Below are 17,675 nucleotides of genomic sequence, written 5' to 3'. Positions count from 1 at the left end.
CCTACAGTGTCTAATACAGTAGTTCTGTTGTACATAGGGTCGCTCTGAGTCAGAGTCGACTTGATGGCGTCTAACAACAACATAGTAGCCACTATCCACATGTGGCTGTTTATATTTAAATCAATTAAAATGAAATAAATCATAAAATTCAGTTCTCAGATGTACTATCCATATTTCAGGTGCTTAATAATCACATGTGGCTAGTGACTACTCTATTGGACAGTGCAGAGATCACAGAACATTTCCATCAGCATAGAAATTTCTGTTGGGCAGTACTGTGACCATCCTCCAGAACCCCAGACCCTAGAATTCTCTGACCACCTACCCTTGAGTCTGTATCTAGGACCTGTCCAGGCCCTTTTCCTGGGTCCATCTTACTGAAGGTATATCACAAACCCAGGGGTTTGTGTGTGTACCCCTAGGCCTGAGAGGTGGCAAAGGGGTGATTGTTTGTGTGGAATGAGGGAGGAGAATGGATGGAGCTTAAATGTGTGGGCTTGGTTGTTTACTTGTATGCACAGAGGTCCTTGAAGCATGGGGTGGAGCAAGGGATGAGAAGACAAAGGATGATCTTGGGGCTCAGAAATTAGGGGTTAGTTCTCTCTGTGTTTATGAAACCCTGAGGAGCCTGAGAATTTAAATCTGAACCTCGCCTTCAAGGCTTTCATAATGATAGATTTATTAGAGCAGGAGGAGACAATGTATTTTATATGTTTGCTTTCTTGATTTGCATCTTTAAAATATTTAGATATATTGTGATGGTTAAGTGTATGTGTCCACTTGGGTAGGCCATGATTCTCAGTGGTTTGGCAGATATTTTGTAATCATCCTCCATTTTGTGATCTGATGTAAGCAGTCAATCTGTTGAAGGGAGAGTTTCCTTGGGGATGTGGCCTGCATCCAGTATGTATGAATATTCTGGCAAAGCTTGTTCTTTCTCAATCCTGTGTCTGACTCATCATCTTCAGCCCTCTGGTTCTTGGGATATGAATGAGAAGCCTGCCATGTGACCTGCTGATTTTGTGTTCCTTTGTCTCTGCAACCACGTGAGTCAAGAGAAGCCTCCAACTTGATGCCTGATCCATAGATTTGGACTTGCCAGCCTCCACAACTACATGAGCCATTTCCTTGAAATAAATCTCTCTCTCTATGTATTTACATATACCCACTTCAGTGGTTTTGATCCTCCAGAGGACCCAGCCTAAAATGATTGGTACTGAGAGTGGTTCTAGAGGAGCAAAATTATAAAGATGAATTTTCTGAATTGGTTTTTAAGTTTAACTAGTATGAAAAGAAGCTGATGACTCTGCCTCTAGTAGTAAATAGGACACTTTAATAATGGCATGAGATAGCAATAGAAATACTCAAAATATCACCACCAACGAATCAAATATTTGTGAGAGACATGGTCTGGTTGATTACATATATGATAGTTTTTTACAGTTTTGTCAGAATGAGAAGTATAAGGAAGCTGGTTGATTGTTCTTACTTTTGTTGGTGAAAGGAGATGAGCTCAAAGCTTCAGAGTCACAACTCAAGCACTGCATACCTGAAAGTTGTTGCTTGTGCCCTGAAAGAAGCCTTATTTCTTGTAGTAACAGAGCTGATACTGCTGAAAATCAAACCCAGAGTCTTACTTTAATAGTGACTGAATTACAACACCAATTGAATTTCCAGCCTCAAACGATGTCTGAAGTTAAAGTGCAGGCATTGATCGGGAAGAAAGGGATCCTGAAACTTGAGATGGCAACATATGGGCAGATAATTAGGAAGCTGGAGAAATTGAGCCTCTAAACTCATGAATCACTCTGTCCGACAGAACCAGCCTTCATACTCTCATCTGAAGAGGCTACTGCATATTTGTCTGCTAAGCCACCTTCCCCAGGAAAACCATTATTCCTTTTACCTCTACCTGATGAGATTAACCCAGAGCTATGGCTGAAGAGTCTTTGTCTAAGATACTGCCTGACATGGCACCTGAGGCATTGCCTGGGATATTGCCTGAAGCAGATGCCTTACAAGACATTGCTCAGTGTCACCAGGAACCACCTCCACCATCCATTTTTGCTTTTCTAACTAGACCTGTAACTAGACTTGGCATCCAGCAAGCTCCAAGAAGTAAAGTACAGAGTGTGACTCAGGATGTGGTATGCTACACTCCAAAAGAACTGCTTGATTTTTCTAATATATACAAAGGAATTGATTCCCATTTCAGAGGAACACCAGAAACAGTTTGCTTTCAGCTGCCAAAGTCAGCAAAACAACTTCACTGCCCTACCTCAGAGGTATATCAACTATCCAGTTCTGTGCCATTATTTAGTCCATAGGGACCTTGATCACCTTTCCTTCCATAAGACATCACGCTGGTCCATTATATTGATGACATTATGCTGATTGGACCTAGTAAAGAAGAAGTATCAATAACTCTAAACATACTGATAAGACATTTGCATGTTGTTGTTAGGTGCCATCAAGTCAGTTCTGACAGAACAAAACACTGCCTAGTCCTGAGGCATTCTCCCAATTGTTGCTATGCTTGAGCCCTTTGTTGCAGCTGCTGTTGTCTATCCATCTCATGAGGGTCTTCCTCTTTTTTGCTGAACCTGTGCTTTACCAACCGTGATATCCTTTCCAGGCAACGGTCCCTCCTGGTAATGTGACCAAAGTACAAGAGATGAAGTCATGACAGCCTCGCGTCTAAGGAGCACTGCGGCTGTACTTCTTCCAAGACACATCTGTTCATTCTTCTGCCAGTCAGTGGTACATTCAATATTCTTCACCAACACCATAACTCAAATGCATCAATCCTTTTCAGTCTTCCTTAAATTCAGGTGGGATATACTCATATTTTGGCTCTCATAGACTTGTTTTTTCTTCAGCTTCAACTTAAATTTGCATACAAGCAATTAAAGGTCTGTTCCACAGTCGCCCCCTGGCCTTGTTCTGACTGATGATATTAAGCTTCTCCTTGTCTCTTTCCACAGATGTAGTTGATTTGATTCCTGTGTATTCCTTCTGATGAGCTCCACATGTATAGTAGCCTTTTATGCTGTTGAAAAAAATGTATTTGCAATGAGTAAGTTATTGGTCTTGCAAAATTCTATCATGCAATCTCCATTGTCATTTCTGCCACTAGGGCCATAGTTTTCAACTACTGATGCTTCTTTGTTTCTAATTCTCTCATTCCAATCACCAGTAATTACCAATGCATCTTGATTGCATGTTTGGTAAATTTCAGAGACTGCAGAAGTTGGTGAAAATCTTCAATTTCTTTATCTTTGACATTAGTGGTTGGTGTATAATAGCAGTATTAACTAGTCTTCCTTGTAGGTGTATGGATATTACCCTATCACTGACAGCATTGTATTTCAGGATGGATCTTGAAATGTTCTTTTTGACGATGAATGGGATGCTGTTCCTCTTCAGTTGTTCATTCCTGGCATAGTAGATCATATGATTGTCTGATTGACAGTGGCCAATATCAGTCCATTTGAGTTTACTAATGCCTAGGATATTGATCTTTATGCATTCCATTTCATTTTTGATGATTTCCAATTTTTCTAGATTCATACTTTGTGTATTCACATTCTGATTATTAATGGATGTTAGCAGCTGTTTCTTCTCATTTTGAGTCATGCCACATCAGCAAATGAGGATCACAAAAGTTTTACTCCATTCATGTCATTAAGGTCAACTCTTCTTTGAGGAGGCAGCTCTATCCCAGTAGTATTTTGAGTGCCCTCCAACCTGAGGGGCTCATCTTCTGGAAGTATGTCAAGTAGTGTTTCTTTCACTACTATACACAAAGTTTTCAGTGGTCATTTCTTTCAGAAGTAGATTGTCATGTCCTTCTTCTTAGTCTTTATTATTCTGGAAGCCCTGCTAAAACCTGTCCACCATGGGTGAACCTGCTGACGTTTGAAATACCAGAGACATAACTTCCAGCATCACAACAACATGCAAGTCAGCACAGTACAACAAATTGACAGACATGTGTTGGGTGTTTTTTTTTTTTTTACATGTAAGGGGGTGAGAAATACAACAAAAATTCAGATGGCTTCCACCTTGTTGAAATTTTTAGGGGTCTAGTAATATGGATCTTGTAGAGATAGTCCTTTGAAAGTAAAGGATAAGTTGTTGTTTCTGACCCCTCTTACAAGTAAAAAGGAAACACAACACCTAGTAGGCCTCTTTGGTTTTTGGAGGGAACATATCCCTCATTTGTGTGCATTACTCTGGCCTGTTTATCAAGTGACTCAAAAAGCTGCTCGTTTTGAGGGAGGCCCAGAGTAGCAGAAGGCTCTGCAATAGGTTCAGGCTGCTATGCAAATCACTCTGCCACTTGGGCCCTATAATCTGGCTGAACCAATGGTGTTTGAAGTGGCAGTGGCAGACAGAGATGCTGTTTGGAATCACTGATAGGCCCCTATTGGTAAATCACAAAATAGACCCTAAGGATCTGGGGGCAAAGCTCTGCCATCCTTTGAAGATAGCTACTCTCCTTTTGAGAAATAGCTTTTGGCTTGTTATTGGGCCTAAGTAGATAGAGACTGAATGCTTAACTATGGGCCACCGAGTCACTATGCAGCCTGGGTGCTGTCTGACCCACAGAGTCATAAAGTTGGGTGTGCATAGCAGCACTCCATCATTAAATGGAAGTAGTATATATGAGATAGCTCAAGCAGGACCTGAAGGCACAAATAAGTTACACGAGGAGTGGCCCAAATGCTCATTCATGGTCCCCGCTTTTGTCACATTACCTTCCTTTTCCCAGTCTGAGCCTGTGACCTCATAGGGAGTTCCTTATGATTAGTTGACTGAGGAAGAGAAAACTCATGACTGGTTTATAGATAGTTCTGTGCAATATTTAGGCACCACTTGGAAGTGGACAGGAACAGCACTGCAGCCCCTTTGTAGGACTTCCCTGAAGTACAGTGATAAAGGTAAATAGTCCCAGTGGGCAAAACTTTGAGCAGAGCACCAGGTTGTTCATTTTGTTTAGAAGGAGAGATGACCAGATGTGTGATTGTATATTAATTCATGGGCTGTGACTAGTGGTTTGGGTGAATGGTCAGGGACTTGGAAGGAACATGATTGAAAAATGGGTAACAAGGAGGTATGAGGAAGAGGCATATGGATGGTCCTCTCTGAATGGACCAAGGAAGTGAAATTGTTTCTGTCTCATGTGCGGGTGACCTCGGCATAAGTGGATTTTAACAACCAAGTGGATAGGGTGACACATTCTGTGGATACCAGTCAGCCCCTTCCCCAGCCACTCCTGTCATTGTCCAATGGCCTCATGTACATAGTGGCCATAGTGGCAGGATGGATGTTGTGCATAGGCTCAGCAACATGGACTTTCACTCATTGAGGCTGACTTGGCTATAGCTACTGCCGAGTGTCCAATCTGCCAGCAGCGGAGATCAACACTCCAATATGGAACCATTCCTAGGGGCTGATTGCCAGCAACCTGGTGGCAGGTTGATTACATGGCTACTCACATCATGGAAAGAACAGCATTTTGTTCTTACTGAGATAGATACTTATGCTGGATACGGATATGCCTTCCCTGCATGTAACACTTCTGCCAAAACTACCAGCCATGGACTTATAGAATACCTAATCTACTGCCATGATATCCCACGCAACATTGCCTCAGATCAAGGAACTTACTTCACAACAAATGATGTGGGCCCATGCTCAAGGAAATCACTGGTTTCTCATCACATATTTCCTATCATCTTGAAGCAACTAGCTTGATAAAATGATGGGATAGTCTTCTAAAGACGCAATTATGTTGCCAGTAGGTGGAAATACCTTTGCAAGGTTGGGGCAGTGTTCTCCAGGAGGCTGAATAAGATTTATCAGCACCCACTATATGGTGCTGTTCCATATATTTATGGATCCAGGAATCAAGGGGTGGAAATGGGAATGGCATCACTCACTATTACCCATAGTGACCCACTTGCAAATTTTTTGCTTCCTGTCCCTGCAACCCTATGTTCTACATCCCTAGAGGTCTTATTTCCAAAGGAAAGAATGCTCCCATCAGGAGACATAACATGGATTCCCTTGAACTGGAAGTTAAGTATGTCACCCAGCCACTTTGGACTCCTAATGCCTCTGGATCAACAGACAAAGAAGGGAGTTACTGTTTTGGCTGGTGTGATTGGTCCTGATTATCAAGGGGACACTGGATTGGTATTACATGATAGAAATAAAGAAGAGTATATCTGGAATACACAAAATCCCTTAGGATGTCTTTTAGTACTACCATGCCCTGTGATTAAAGTCAGTGGAAAACTATAGCAAACAAATTCCAATATGAGTACTAATGGCCCGGATCCTTTAGGAATGAAGGTTTGGGATACACCATCAAGCAAGGAACCACAGCCAACTGAGGTGTTTGCTGAGTGAAAGGAGAATATGGAATGGGTGGTAGAACAAGGTAGTTGTAATACCAGCTACTAGCACATGACCAGTTGCAAAAATGAGGACTATAATTGTTTTCAGTATTTCTTCCTTGTTTTATTATATGTATATGTATATGTGTGTATATGTGTGTGTGTGTGTGTGTATATATATATATATATATATATATAAAATCCTTGCTCTCTACTCTTCCTTATTCTATTAATTATAAAATATAAGATGTAAACAGGGCTGGTGCATTTTTAGTTGTACATGTTAGTCATAGCATGCTAAGTGCAAGCATGATTTTAAAATTGTCATTATTTGGGGATTATAAATGGCTTAAGGAGATATGTACAGGTACCAGGTTCACAAGGGGGTAGACTGTGATGGCCAAGGGTATATATTAACTTGGTAGGCTATGATTCTTAGTGATTTGGCAGATACTATGTAATCATCCTCTATTTTGTGATCTGCTGTGAGCAGCCAATCAGCTGAAAGTAGAATTTCCTTGGGTGTGTGGCCTGCATTCTAAATATATCGATGTTCTAGCAAACCTCACCTTCTGTTTGATCCTGCATCCAACTTGTCATCTTCTGACCTCTGGTTCTTGGGACATGAGTCAGCAGCCTGCTTTCTGACCTGTTGATTTTGGGTTTATCACTTCTTGCAACCACATGAGTCAGGAGAAGCCTGTAGCCTAACTCCTGACCTACAGGTTAGGGACTTGTCAGCCTCCACAGTTGTGTGAACCATTTCCTTGAAATAAATGTCTCTATATATTTATATGGAAGAAAGATAAGGCAGTCTGCTTCTATAAAGATTTATAGCCTCGGAAACCCAGTGGGCATTGCTTTGAGTCAGAATTGACTCAATGGCAGTGAGTTTGTTTTTTGGTTATTTTATATATTTATGTATATATATACACTTCACTGGTTTTGCTCTTTAGAGAACCCAGCCTAAGATATATATGGTAGGTATGTGGTCCTCCATTGTACTTTTGCCCCAGGCTTCACAATGTAGGCCTGGAGCTGTGTAATTACATGGAATAAAAGCTTTAATTGTAAAATTGAGGACAGCCTTCAAATTATTTTGTTAAAGAAAAAGAAGCTAGAGCACATGTGGACTGCCTTGGTTGATATGAGCATCTGTAGACATAGAGCCAGAGCTGTTCCTGCCTTGAATCTTCTCCTAGTATAACAATGTGGTTGCCCACTGAGAAGATTGTTGACAGCCACGCAGTTTTAGTACTTGGCTTTCTTGATTATTTAAGAAAATCAACAATTCCTTTTTGAATTGATAGTTTATGTTCAAACAAGACACAATGTGTTCTACTTAATAAGTTTTTTTTTTTAACGGATTTGCATGTTCCACTTAAACATTAACATGTTCAATAAAACACTTGCTAAAACATTTAATAAAACATTAACATGTTTATGTAAAATTTTAAGTGTTATGAATACATGTAGACAACACTGATATTAAAAATATTTGAAGGGTGTGAATCTGTACAAATAATCATGTCAGATACAATTTTGTAGATACTTAAATTAAAATTTGTTTCATGTTTTAGTTGGAGTATTTTATGATTCAAGCCTTAAATCAGAAGACAAGTGAAAAAATGAAGAAAAGGAAAATGAGCAACTCATTTCATGGAATTAGACCACCTCAGCTTGAACAACCAGGTGCATTTATAAACCAGTGTCTAGACATTGACTTGCTATTTATTTGTTTATTAATTTATTTATCATTAATTTTTTTTCTGTTGCTGTTTATTATAAATCATTTACAGCAGTTCTTCTCAAATTTAAGTGTTCTCAGGAACCACCTGACATTCTGATTTCTAAGTTTGGGATAACACCACAAATCTGCTTTTTAAATAAGCTTTCCAGCTGATTCTGAATCAGGTGGTTCATAAAACAGGTCTCGGACTACACTTTGGGAAATACTTTAAAACTTGAGCCTATACCCACTGCCATCGAGTCAACTATTGTTTGTTGTTGTTGTTATGTGCCATTGAGTTGACTATAGATTGTAAAAATAATGTTGGAGTGGGATGGCTCTTACGGATTGAAGTTTAACACATAATAACTACCAGATGTAATGCATACACCTTGATTGGATTCTTCTTCAATAAAAACATCTATAAAAGACATTCTTGGTACAATGGATAAATATGTGAGTAGGAAATAATTAGGTGATATTATGAAATTATTGTTAATTTTTTGTGTCTGATAATGGTATTGTGGTTGAATAGGGAAATGTCCTTATTCTTAGGAGATGAATGTGAAGTAATGAGAGCCAAAATATCCTAATGATTACAACTTACTTTTAAATGGTTTAGCAGTGTGTGTGTTTGTCTATCTAGTGATAAGACCAAAGTGATAAAATGTTAATAATTGCAGAATCTAAGGGGAGACTGTGTGTGTGTTCATTTTGTCATTCTTTCAACTCTTTCAAATGTTCAGAAATTTTCGTAATAGGTTAAGGGAAAATACAGTCTAAATAAATAACATCAGTTGTTACCATAAATATCACAGACCTTTTTGCACAATTTTGTGACAGAAATAATAATCTTTATCAATTTGCTATTGGTATAATTTTATAGAAGAGGTATTTGATAAGTTTTCATTGAATTAATAAATACAAATCTAAAAAATCATGAAAATATAAATTAGGATATGAGGTCAACTCCAGGTTTAAAAACAAATGCAGATAAGTAGACCCTAAATGATATACCCTTGGTTTTTAGTGAACAGTGGGGCCTTAAATTTTGTTGGAAGTGAGGAAGAGTGAAGAAACCAAGGACATTTGGAAACAATCAGCTCTAGGTTATGATGGGCCTCAAGACCAGGAGAACCAGATGGTGCCCAGCTACCAATGCCAACCACTTGAGAAAGGATCAAAACTGGAGATCCTGGATAGATTGGGAGGAAAAATGTAGCATAAAATTCAAAAACACAATAATGACCAGAATTACTGGTCGGATGGAGTCCAGTGGAACCCCCAAGACTATGGCCCTGGGATACACTTGGGCCTGGGATAAAACTCATTCCCAAGGGCTAGTTCTCGGCCCAACATTAATAAGACTTAACATGCAGGACACCCAACCCAGGGCGATGCACCCACCTACTCTATGGAGATACATTCCTGGGAGTAATTGGCCATGGGGCACCAGAGGGACAACCTTCACACGGAGGAAAAGCTGAACAGACAGGAGTGCATAGCTAAGAAGGGGACAGGGATGGAGGGGCCACTGGGAAGGGAGAGGAGGAAAGTGGGTTAGGGTTGGGGGTGGTAATCGGGGAGTGAAACCAAATGTATATGAAATGTTGAATGTAAAATGTAAAACAAATTCTGTTCTGTAAATTTGCACCCAAAGCACAATTAAAAAAGAAAAACAAAAAGTGGAGCCTTAAATACTTTCTGGATTAAAAGATGGGTAGAGAAGGACCAAATAAGTAGTGCACATTGCTAGTTAGTTCGTTTTCATTTATCAAAAAGAAAATATACCAGTTTCTAAAGGAAAGCAAAGCAGTAAAATGTCATTTATCTCTACAAGAAATTTCTGACATAGGTCTTCATCCGGGGGTACAAAATGATATAGTAGGTAGGGCCTTCATAAGTGTCCCTTCAGCAAATGCAGTCACACCTTTCTCAAGGCTGTTTTCTGTACCATTCTATAAAAAGAACTGGGAATAACACTATACATAATCTTAGGGAAAAGAACTGGTTTTGGAGAGCCATATTGTTTTACTAGGGAAAAAAAAAAGATACAAGACTTGGATCAAAATAAAATAGTAACCATGGTTTCAAACAATAGAGTCCAAATCTCTGAGTCCTGTCTTTGAGAAGTTGAAGAATTTTAACAGCTTAGCCCTCCATCTCTTCTTCCAGACCCAGGAGGAGGACGACTGACTGTAGATTGAGATTATATTCTTTGGAACTCATTCAATAATTGGTTTTGATTTTCTAACCAGGTAAAAGTAAAGAATGGTGACTGCTAAAATTCAACATTTGGAGGAATATTTTATGTTAAAAACAAGCCCATTGCTGCCGAGTCTGTTCTGGCTCATAGCGACCCTGTAAGACAGAATAGAACTGCCCTAGGGTTTCTAAGGGTGTAAGTCTTTATGGAAGCAGATTGCCACATCTTTCTCCCAGGGAGCAGCTGGTGAGTTTGAACCACTGACCTTTCAGTTAGCAGCCAAGCACTTAACCATTATACAATCTAGCTGTTTTATTTTATTTTGTGTTGTTGTTGTTTGCCGTTGAGTTGGACCCAACTCATAGTGACCCCTCCTTGGGTTTCCAAGGCAGTGGTATCACTGTGGAAGTAGATTGCCCAACCTTCCTTCCTAGGAGTGGTTGGTGGGTTTGAACCACCAGCCTTCTGGTTAGCAGTCAAGTATCTTAGGCACTATGCTACCAGAGCTCCCTTATTTTATTTTAGGGATCCATAAATCATGACAGTTGTTATTTCATTGTTCTTTATGTCATTTTAGGTTTTCCATTTGCACTATAAAATGTAAACATAGTATTCAAGTGTGGGCCTGTGTGGTGAAATTCTACAATACTTAAATGATTAGATTATATATGTTTGTTTTTAGGTTAAATTCTACAAAGTTGCTGTTTTTGTAGGTCAAAACTGGCAGTTTTATATGGTTCAACCTAATAATATTAAAAAATAATGTTTATTTTTCTTTGCTTAAAAAGAACTGGAATTATTGGCTCTATGGACCTAAAGAGTAGTTTATGATTTTTATTTTCTTTTTTGAAACAGAAAAAATGCCTGTCTTAAAGGCTGAAGCATCACATTATAACTCTGATTTAAATAACTTGCTGTTCTGCTGCCAGTGTGTGGATGTGGTATTTTACAACCCAGATTTAAGGGACATTGTAGAAGCCCACAAGATTGTCCTCTGTGCTGTAAGCCACGTTTTCATGCTGCTTTTCAATGTGAAGAGTCCCACTGACATTCAGGATTCCAGTATCATCCGGACAGCCCAGGATCTCTTTGCCATAAACAGAGATCCTGCATTTCCAGGTGCTAGCCAGGAGTCTCCAGGCAACCCACCATTACGAGTCATTGTTAAGGACGTCCTCTTCTGCTCTTGTTTATCAGACATCCTGCGCTTCATTTATTCAGGTATTTTGTCAGATGATTCTGGTTGCTTACACTCTCTCCTGGTTTTGAAACGAAGTATGCCGGTGATCCTCAAGAGTATTGTTGTTGTTGTTGTTATTTGCTGTCGAGTCAGCCCCGACTCATAGCAACCCCTCCTTGGGTTTCCGAGGCAGTATCACTACGAAAGTAGGATTGCCCAACCTTCCTTCCGAGAAGTGGCTGGTGGGTTTGAACCGCCAGCCGTCTGGTTAGCAGGCAAGTGTCTTAGCCACTATGCTACCAGAGCTCCCTCAAGAGTATTAGTTTACTAATAGTTGTTTTTTTTTTCTTTTTATTGTGATTTGGTGAAGATTTACAGAGCAAATTCACTTTCCATACAGCAGTTAGTTTTACTAATAGTTTTATTAGTCTGTCTGCTTCCCGCCAACAAGATAAAGATTATACATGAAATGCTATTTATTTTATATACAGAAGTTGTCCCAAGCTTTCTGTATTTCTAACATGTTCATTTGCCTTATTGTTAAATCTGCTTGTAAAAGTAATAATCTCTTTTCCTGCTAAGTGGGAATGTTAGTAGTTTATTATTATTTTTTCAAATACCCAAAATATGAAAACTCACAAATCTATTGTTCATTTTAACTTTAAAGAAATAAAAATTTTCCAAGTGTACCTAAGAAATTTCTACACCTTAAAACCTAGCTATTCACTCTTCTAAGGGGTTCTGGTGGCGTAGTGCCTAAGGCACTTGAATGCTAACAAGAAGGTTTGCTGTTCAAACCCACCAGCCACTCCACTGAAGGAAGCTTGAACAATTTACTTCTGTAAAGATTTACCACCTTGGAAACCCAAAGAGGGTCACTGTGAGTCGGAATCGACTCGATGGCAGTTATTTATTTATTTTAAAATTCATTCTTCTGTCTGACTCTTAGATTTTGGAGAGAATCTAGGAGAGAAATAAACAGGGTCATTACATTAAGCTTAGGTACTGAAAATCAGTATCTATACTTAGTAAAGCAAAGCTCTGATTAACTTTGACCATGACTCTTTTGGGAGCTCTGGTGGCCAAACTTTTGTTTTTTCTCCATTACTGTACTGTGCCCTTATCTTTTTAAGATTCAGCTTATTGATTATTTTTAATTGCATTCTTTTGAAAACTCAGAAGCAACTCTAAAGAATAGGAGTTTTGTCTGAGTCATTTCAGTGTCCTCTAAAGAATGGAAAAGAATGGATATAAAATGATTTTTAAAGTAAGTATCTAAATATAAATATTCCAAGGACTTCTCTCTTCTTTAACTTTGTTTTTCTACTTGGAATATACTGAGGCCCTATTAGGCTAAGGCCATTCCTGCTCTGGAATGTGTCTGCAGGGATGTTTGTAATCTGTTTTTAGACTTTAGAGTTTAAAATTGGGAACAGATGAGAAATTTATAAATGTTTGCAAAGAAAACAAATTTCTTGTAAGCAGTAAAGTTTTGGTATAGGCTTCAGTTGAAATGATTGATGTTAAGAATAAGATTTTACTTTTTTCATTTGGTTTGTGGTTATATAATTTTACAAGTTAAAGTGAAAATTATTGTTTTGGAAAGTACAGTTGTAGCATGCAGATTTTTATGGCTTTATATATGTGTGTGTGTGTGTGTGTGTGTGTAGAATGTAGTGGTAGTTCTTAAATCCCTTGTTCAGTGAATAAATAACCTCTCTTACAGCACACACACAGTGCCTTCAACCTGCCAGGTTCTCTGTAAATTTCAGTTGAATTAATGAATAAGCTCTAGTAGCTATGAATCATCATATGAATAGGACAAGCTAGTTAAGGACTTTATTTAGTACTATAGATTTTTGTGTTTAAACTTTGAATCATAATTTAAGACTAATGTTGAAAATCCAAAATGTTAAAATAAAAAAAAAATTAAAGATATATTTAAGGAATCATAAAAGAAGTGCTTATTTTTTCTTTTCAATGATTTTACTGTTAAAATTACATGAATAATTCAGCAAGTTTCCCATAATATCTATCAAATACTTTGAAAGGCACATGAGGTCATTTATAGCCTGTTTATTATAGTAACAATAAAATAAATAGCTAGATGGATTTCTAGTGACTGAGCCTGCTAAATTTTCTTCTGGGGTGTGATTTTATGTAAATTACAGTATTAATACATGCAAATCAAAAAGAAATACGTGCAGATGGAGAAAAGGGAAAAGATAAGAAGAAGAAAAGTTGTCCTCATACCCCAGAACTCTAATTCCCTTGGCCCCTCCCAAAGGGTCAGTTATCTATTATAATTCTAATTTATTTAATAATACTTAAAAGAGATTCATATACATCACCTCCTCCCTTAAGGAGCTCTGGTGGCACTGTGGTTAAAGCATTGGCTGGTAACCAAAAAGGTCGGTGGTTTGAACCCACCAGCCACTCTGTAGGAGAATAATGAGGCAGTCTGCTTCTGTAAAGATTTACAGCCTTGGAAACCCTCTGTGGCTGTTCTACTGTGTCTTATTGGTCACTATGAGTCTGAATGGACTCAGTCGCAGGGAGCTAAAGGAACAAACTCCTACAAATTCTTCAAAACTCCTCACTTATCAACTATCTTGTATATCTGACATTTCACATGTACAGCAATAGTAAAAAATCTACTATTCAACTGTTTTGTGCTTCAGCAATGTCCACCTGGCAGTAACAAATGCCAAGGCATGAGGAGAGAATAACACTATCTGTGATGGTTATGGTTATATGTGAACTTGGCTAGGCCATGATTCTCAGTGGTTTGGCAATAATGTAATGATGTCGTCATCCTCTATTTTGTGATCTGATGTAGTCATCCTCCATTTTCACATAACACTGATTTTCACATAATAACCTTTGGAATATAACTATGACAGTAAGTGGGGAGTGGGTATACTGGGGAAAGTTGAGTTAATAAAGTTGTAATCCTTGATAACTGCTGTTTTGTGGGAAACATAGGTAGTTTCCCATGGCTGGAGCATAAAGTGAAAGGTGATGGCTGGCTGGAGATGAGGTTGGTGGGAGCTGTTCCTACCATTCTTAGAATTTTGAACATCATTGTATTGGACTACAGAAAGCTCGTCCCTGGTAATAACGGGAAGATAGAATAGAGCAGGCAAGATAGCAGTTTGATTAGGAGTCTCCCATCACTCTGGCAGTCAACCTCAGGCGGCCAACATTCTGACACATGTGATTAGAATTACAGCTTGTCCCTCATCATGCTTAGCAAACTTTAAAGTGCGTACAAATCATCTGGGAATCTTGCTAGTATGAATATTCTGATTCAGTAGGCCTGGAACAAGGCCTGAGATTCTGCATTTTGAACAGCCTCCCAGGCAGCATGTTTGCTCTGGGCCACAAGAGGCAGCTAGAACACCCGCTCTTGGAATTCAGCCCAGAGGCTTAGGACAGGAACCCAGTTATCAGTGTTAGGGCACAAATCAAATTGGGGTCAGCTGCATGGCTGACTGGATGCTGAGCTGTTTGAAGCTTGGGCTCTCAGTACTCTGTTGTATCCTCTGCCTGAAGTCAGAAAAGGTAAATGCTTAGTGGCTGGTTAGAAGCTAAGTGAACTGGGAATAAGGATTGGAGGCACAGGAGTGTGATTGTGTGGAGAGCTTGCTGAGCTACAGATCCTAAACCAATTCCGAGCACAAGCCTCTTAATCTGACACAGAACTGTTGCATGTCGGCTCTGATCTCTTCTGTATGTCATGGCCAAGGAGAAATGGTATCAGATGTGAGCAGGGCTTCAGGTGATTGACCTGGGGCTGCAGGGAGATGCTGGGGCTGCAGGGAGACCCTGGGGCTGCTGGGAGACCCTGATGCTGATTTGAGGAGAAGGGAAAATAACTGGTTCTGCAGGGTACCTGTTAATTATTCTTTCATTATTTATAGATTACAACCCCTGACTCAAGCAAAATCTGTGTATGTTATGTTTAAAAAGGCATTAAAGCTGTATTTTCACAGTAAAGACATTTTTGGAAAAATAGAGAAAGTTGAAAAGAGAAAAAGGAACCACCCAGATACCTGTTATCAGAAGAAAATGTCTAAACATTTATTGGTGTTTTGTTTCAACCTTTAGTCTTTGTTTTTCTGTGACTAAGTTGTTGGTTTTTTGTACATAGTTTTTATCAGACCAAACAATTTTTTTTTTAATTTATTGTGATTTGGGTGAAGATTTACAGAGCAAATTCACTTTCCATACAGCAGTTCACATATACTTTGTCTCATGTCGTTGACCACAGTTTACCTCTATGTCTTTCTCATTCTCAATGCTGCCATATTGGTCACTCACATTTGCTACATTGCCCTTCTCTTTACCCAAATCAGGACTTATCTCTATCTATCTAACAGCCTTCACTCCCCTCTCCTCCCACCCCTGGTAACCAATAAAGAACATTTCCTTCTATAGATAAACCTTTCCTTAACTTTTACAATAATGGACTAATACAATATTTGTCCTTTTATGATTGATTTATTTCACTCAGCATAATGTCCTCCAAGTTCATCCATTTTATGCAGTGTTTTGCAGATTCTACATTATTCTTTAACATTGCATAGTATTCCATTGTGTGTATGTACCATAGTTTGGTTATCCATTTCTCAGTTGATGGACACCTAGGTTGTTTCCAACTTTTGGCTATTGTAAATAGTGCTGCAATGAACATGGGTGTGCATGTATCTGTTCTTGTCATGGCTCTCACTTCTTTAGGGTATATACCTAGTAATGGAATGGCTGAGTCAAATGGTATTTCTAATTCCAACTTTTGAAGGAATCGCCATACTGCTTTCCACAATGGTTGTACCATTTTACAGTCCCACCAGCAGTGTATGAGAGTCCCAATCTCTCCACAACCTCGCCAGCATTTGTTATTTTCTGTCTTGTTGAACTTTGCTACTAGTGCTGGAGCAAGATGGTTATCTCATTGTTGTTCTGATTTGCATCTCTCTAATAGCTAATGATCGTGAGCATTTCTTCATATGTTTGTTGGCCGCTTGAATATCCTCTTTGGTGAAGTGTCTATTCATGTCTTCTGCCCATTTTTTAATTGGATTGTTTGTCTTTTTGTTATTGAGGTGTTGGAGTTTTCTATAAATTCTAGACATAAGTCCCTTGTCAGATATGTTATTACCAAATATTTTTTCCCAATCTGTAGATTCTCTTTTGACTCTTTTGGAGAAGTCTTTGGAAGCACTTAGAAATTTAATTTTTAGAAGGTCCCAATCATCTGGTTTCTCTTCTGCTGTTTGTGCATTTTGAGTTATGCTTGATAGTCTCAAGTTATGCCATGTATTAGGGCCCTTAAATTTGCCCTGAGATTTTCCTGGAGGAACTGTAGTTGTAGGTTTCACATTTAAGTCTTTGATCCATCTGGAGTTCGTTTTTGTGTATGGTATGAGGTACAGATCTTCTTTCATTTTTCTGCAAATGGATCTCCAGTTTTGCCAGCACCATTTATTAAACAAACATTCTCTTCCCCATTTAACGGATTTTGGGCCTTTGTCAAAGATCAGCTAACCGATCATAGGTCGATGGATCTGTTTCTGGTTTCTCAATTCTATTCAGTTGGTCTATGTATCTGTCATTAAACCAATAACAGGCAGTTTTGACTACTGTGGCTGTATAGTAGGTTTTGAGATCTGGCAAAGTGAGACCTCCTACTTTGTTTTTCTTCTTCAATAGTACTTTGCTTATCTGAAGTCTCTTTCCTTTCCATATAAAGTTAGTGACTGGTTTTTCCATATCCCAAAGAATATTGATGGGACCTGGATTGGGATTGCATTGAATGTGTAGATTGCTTTGGGTAGAACTGACTTTTTCACAATGTTCAATCTTCCTGTCCACGAGCATGGGACGTTCTTCCATTTATGTAGATCCCTTATGGTTTCTTGAAGTAGTTTTTTATAGTTTTCTTTGTAGCGGTCTTTTGTGTCCCTGGTAAGATTTATTCCCAAGTAATTTATTTTTTTGGTAGCTATTGTAAATGGTATTGATTTCCTTATTTCTTTTTCAGCAATCTCTTTGCTGGTGTAGAGGAATCCCACTGATTTTTGGATGTTGATCTTATATCTTGCCATGATGCTAAATCTCTCAGTTAGTTCCAGTAGATATTTGACTGAGTCTCTT

General features: G+C 38.7%; 1 protein-coding gene across 1 annotated transcript in view; it reads left to right on the top strand.

Moving 5' to 3' along the window:
* RHOBTB3 (Rho related BTB domain containing 3) overlaps positions 1–17,675 on the top strand; it is a 118,087-nt gene that overhangs the window by 21,676 nt on the left and 78,736 nt on the right. Inside the window, exons 6-7 of the mRNA XM_042781179.1 lie at positions 7,985–8,096; positions 11,195–11,622. Of these exons, the coding sequence (XP_042637113.1) occupies positions 7,985–8,096; positions 11,195–11,622 (540 nt within the window). The remainder of the gene's footprint in view (positions 1–7,984; positions 8,097–11,194; positions 11,623–17,675) is intronic.

Source organism: Orycteropus afer, unplaced genomic scaffold (genome assembly GCF_000298275.1).
Source record: "Orycteropus afer afer isolate SDZICR_OR568_19922 unplaced genomic scaffold, OryAfe1.0 scaffold00093, whole genome shotgun sequence".
NCBI classification, from domain to species: domain Eukaryota; kingdom Metazoa; phylum Chordata; class Mammalia; order Tubulidentata; family Orycteropodidae; genus Orycteropus; species Orycteropus afer.
This window is presented reverse-complemented; position numbering and strand designations above follow the sequence as displayed.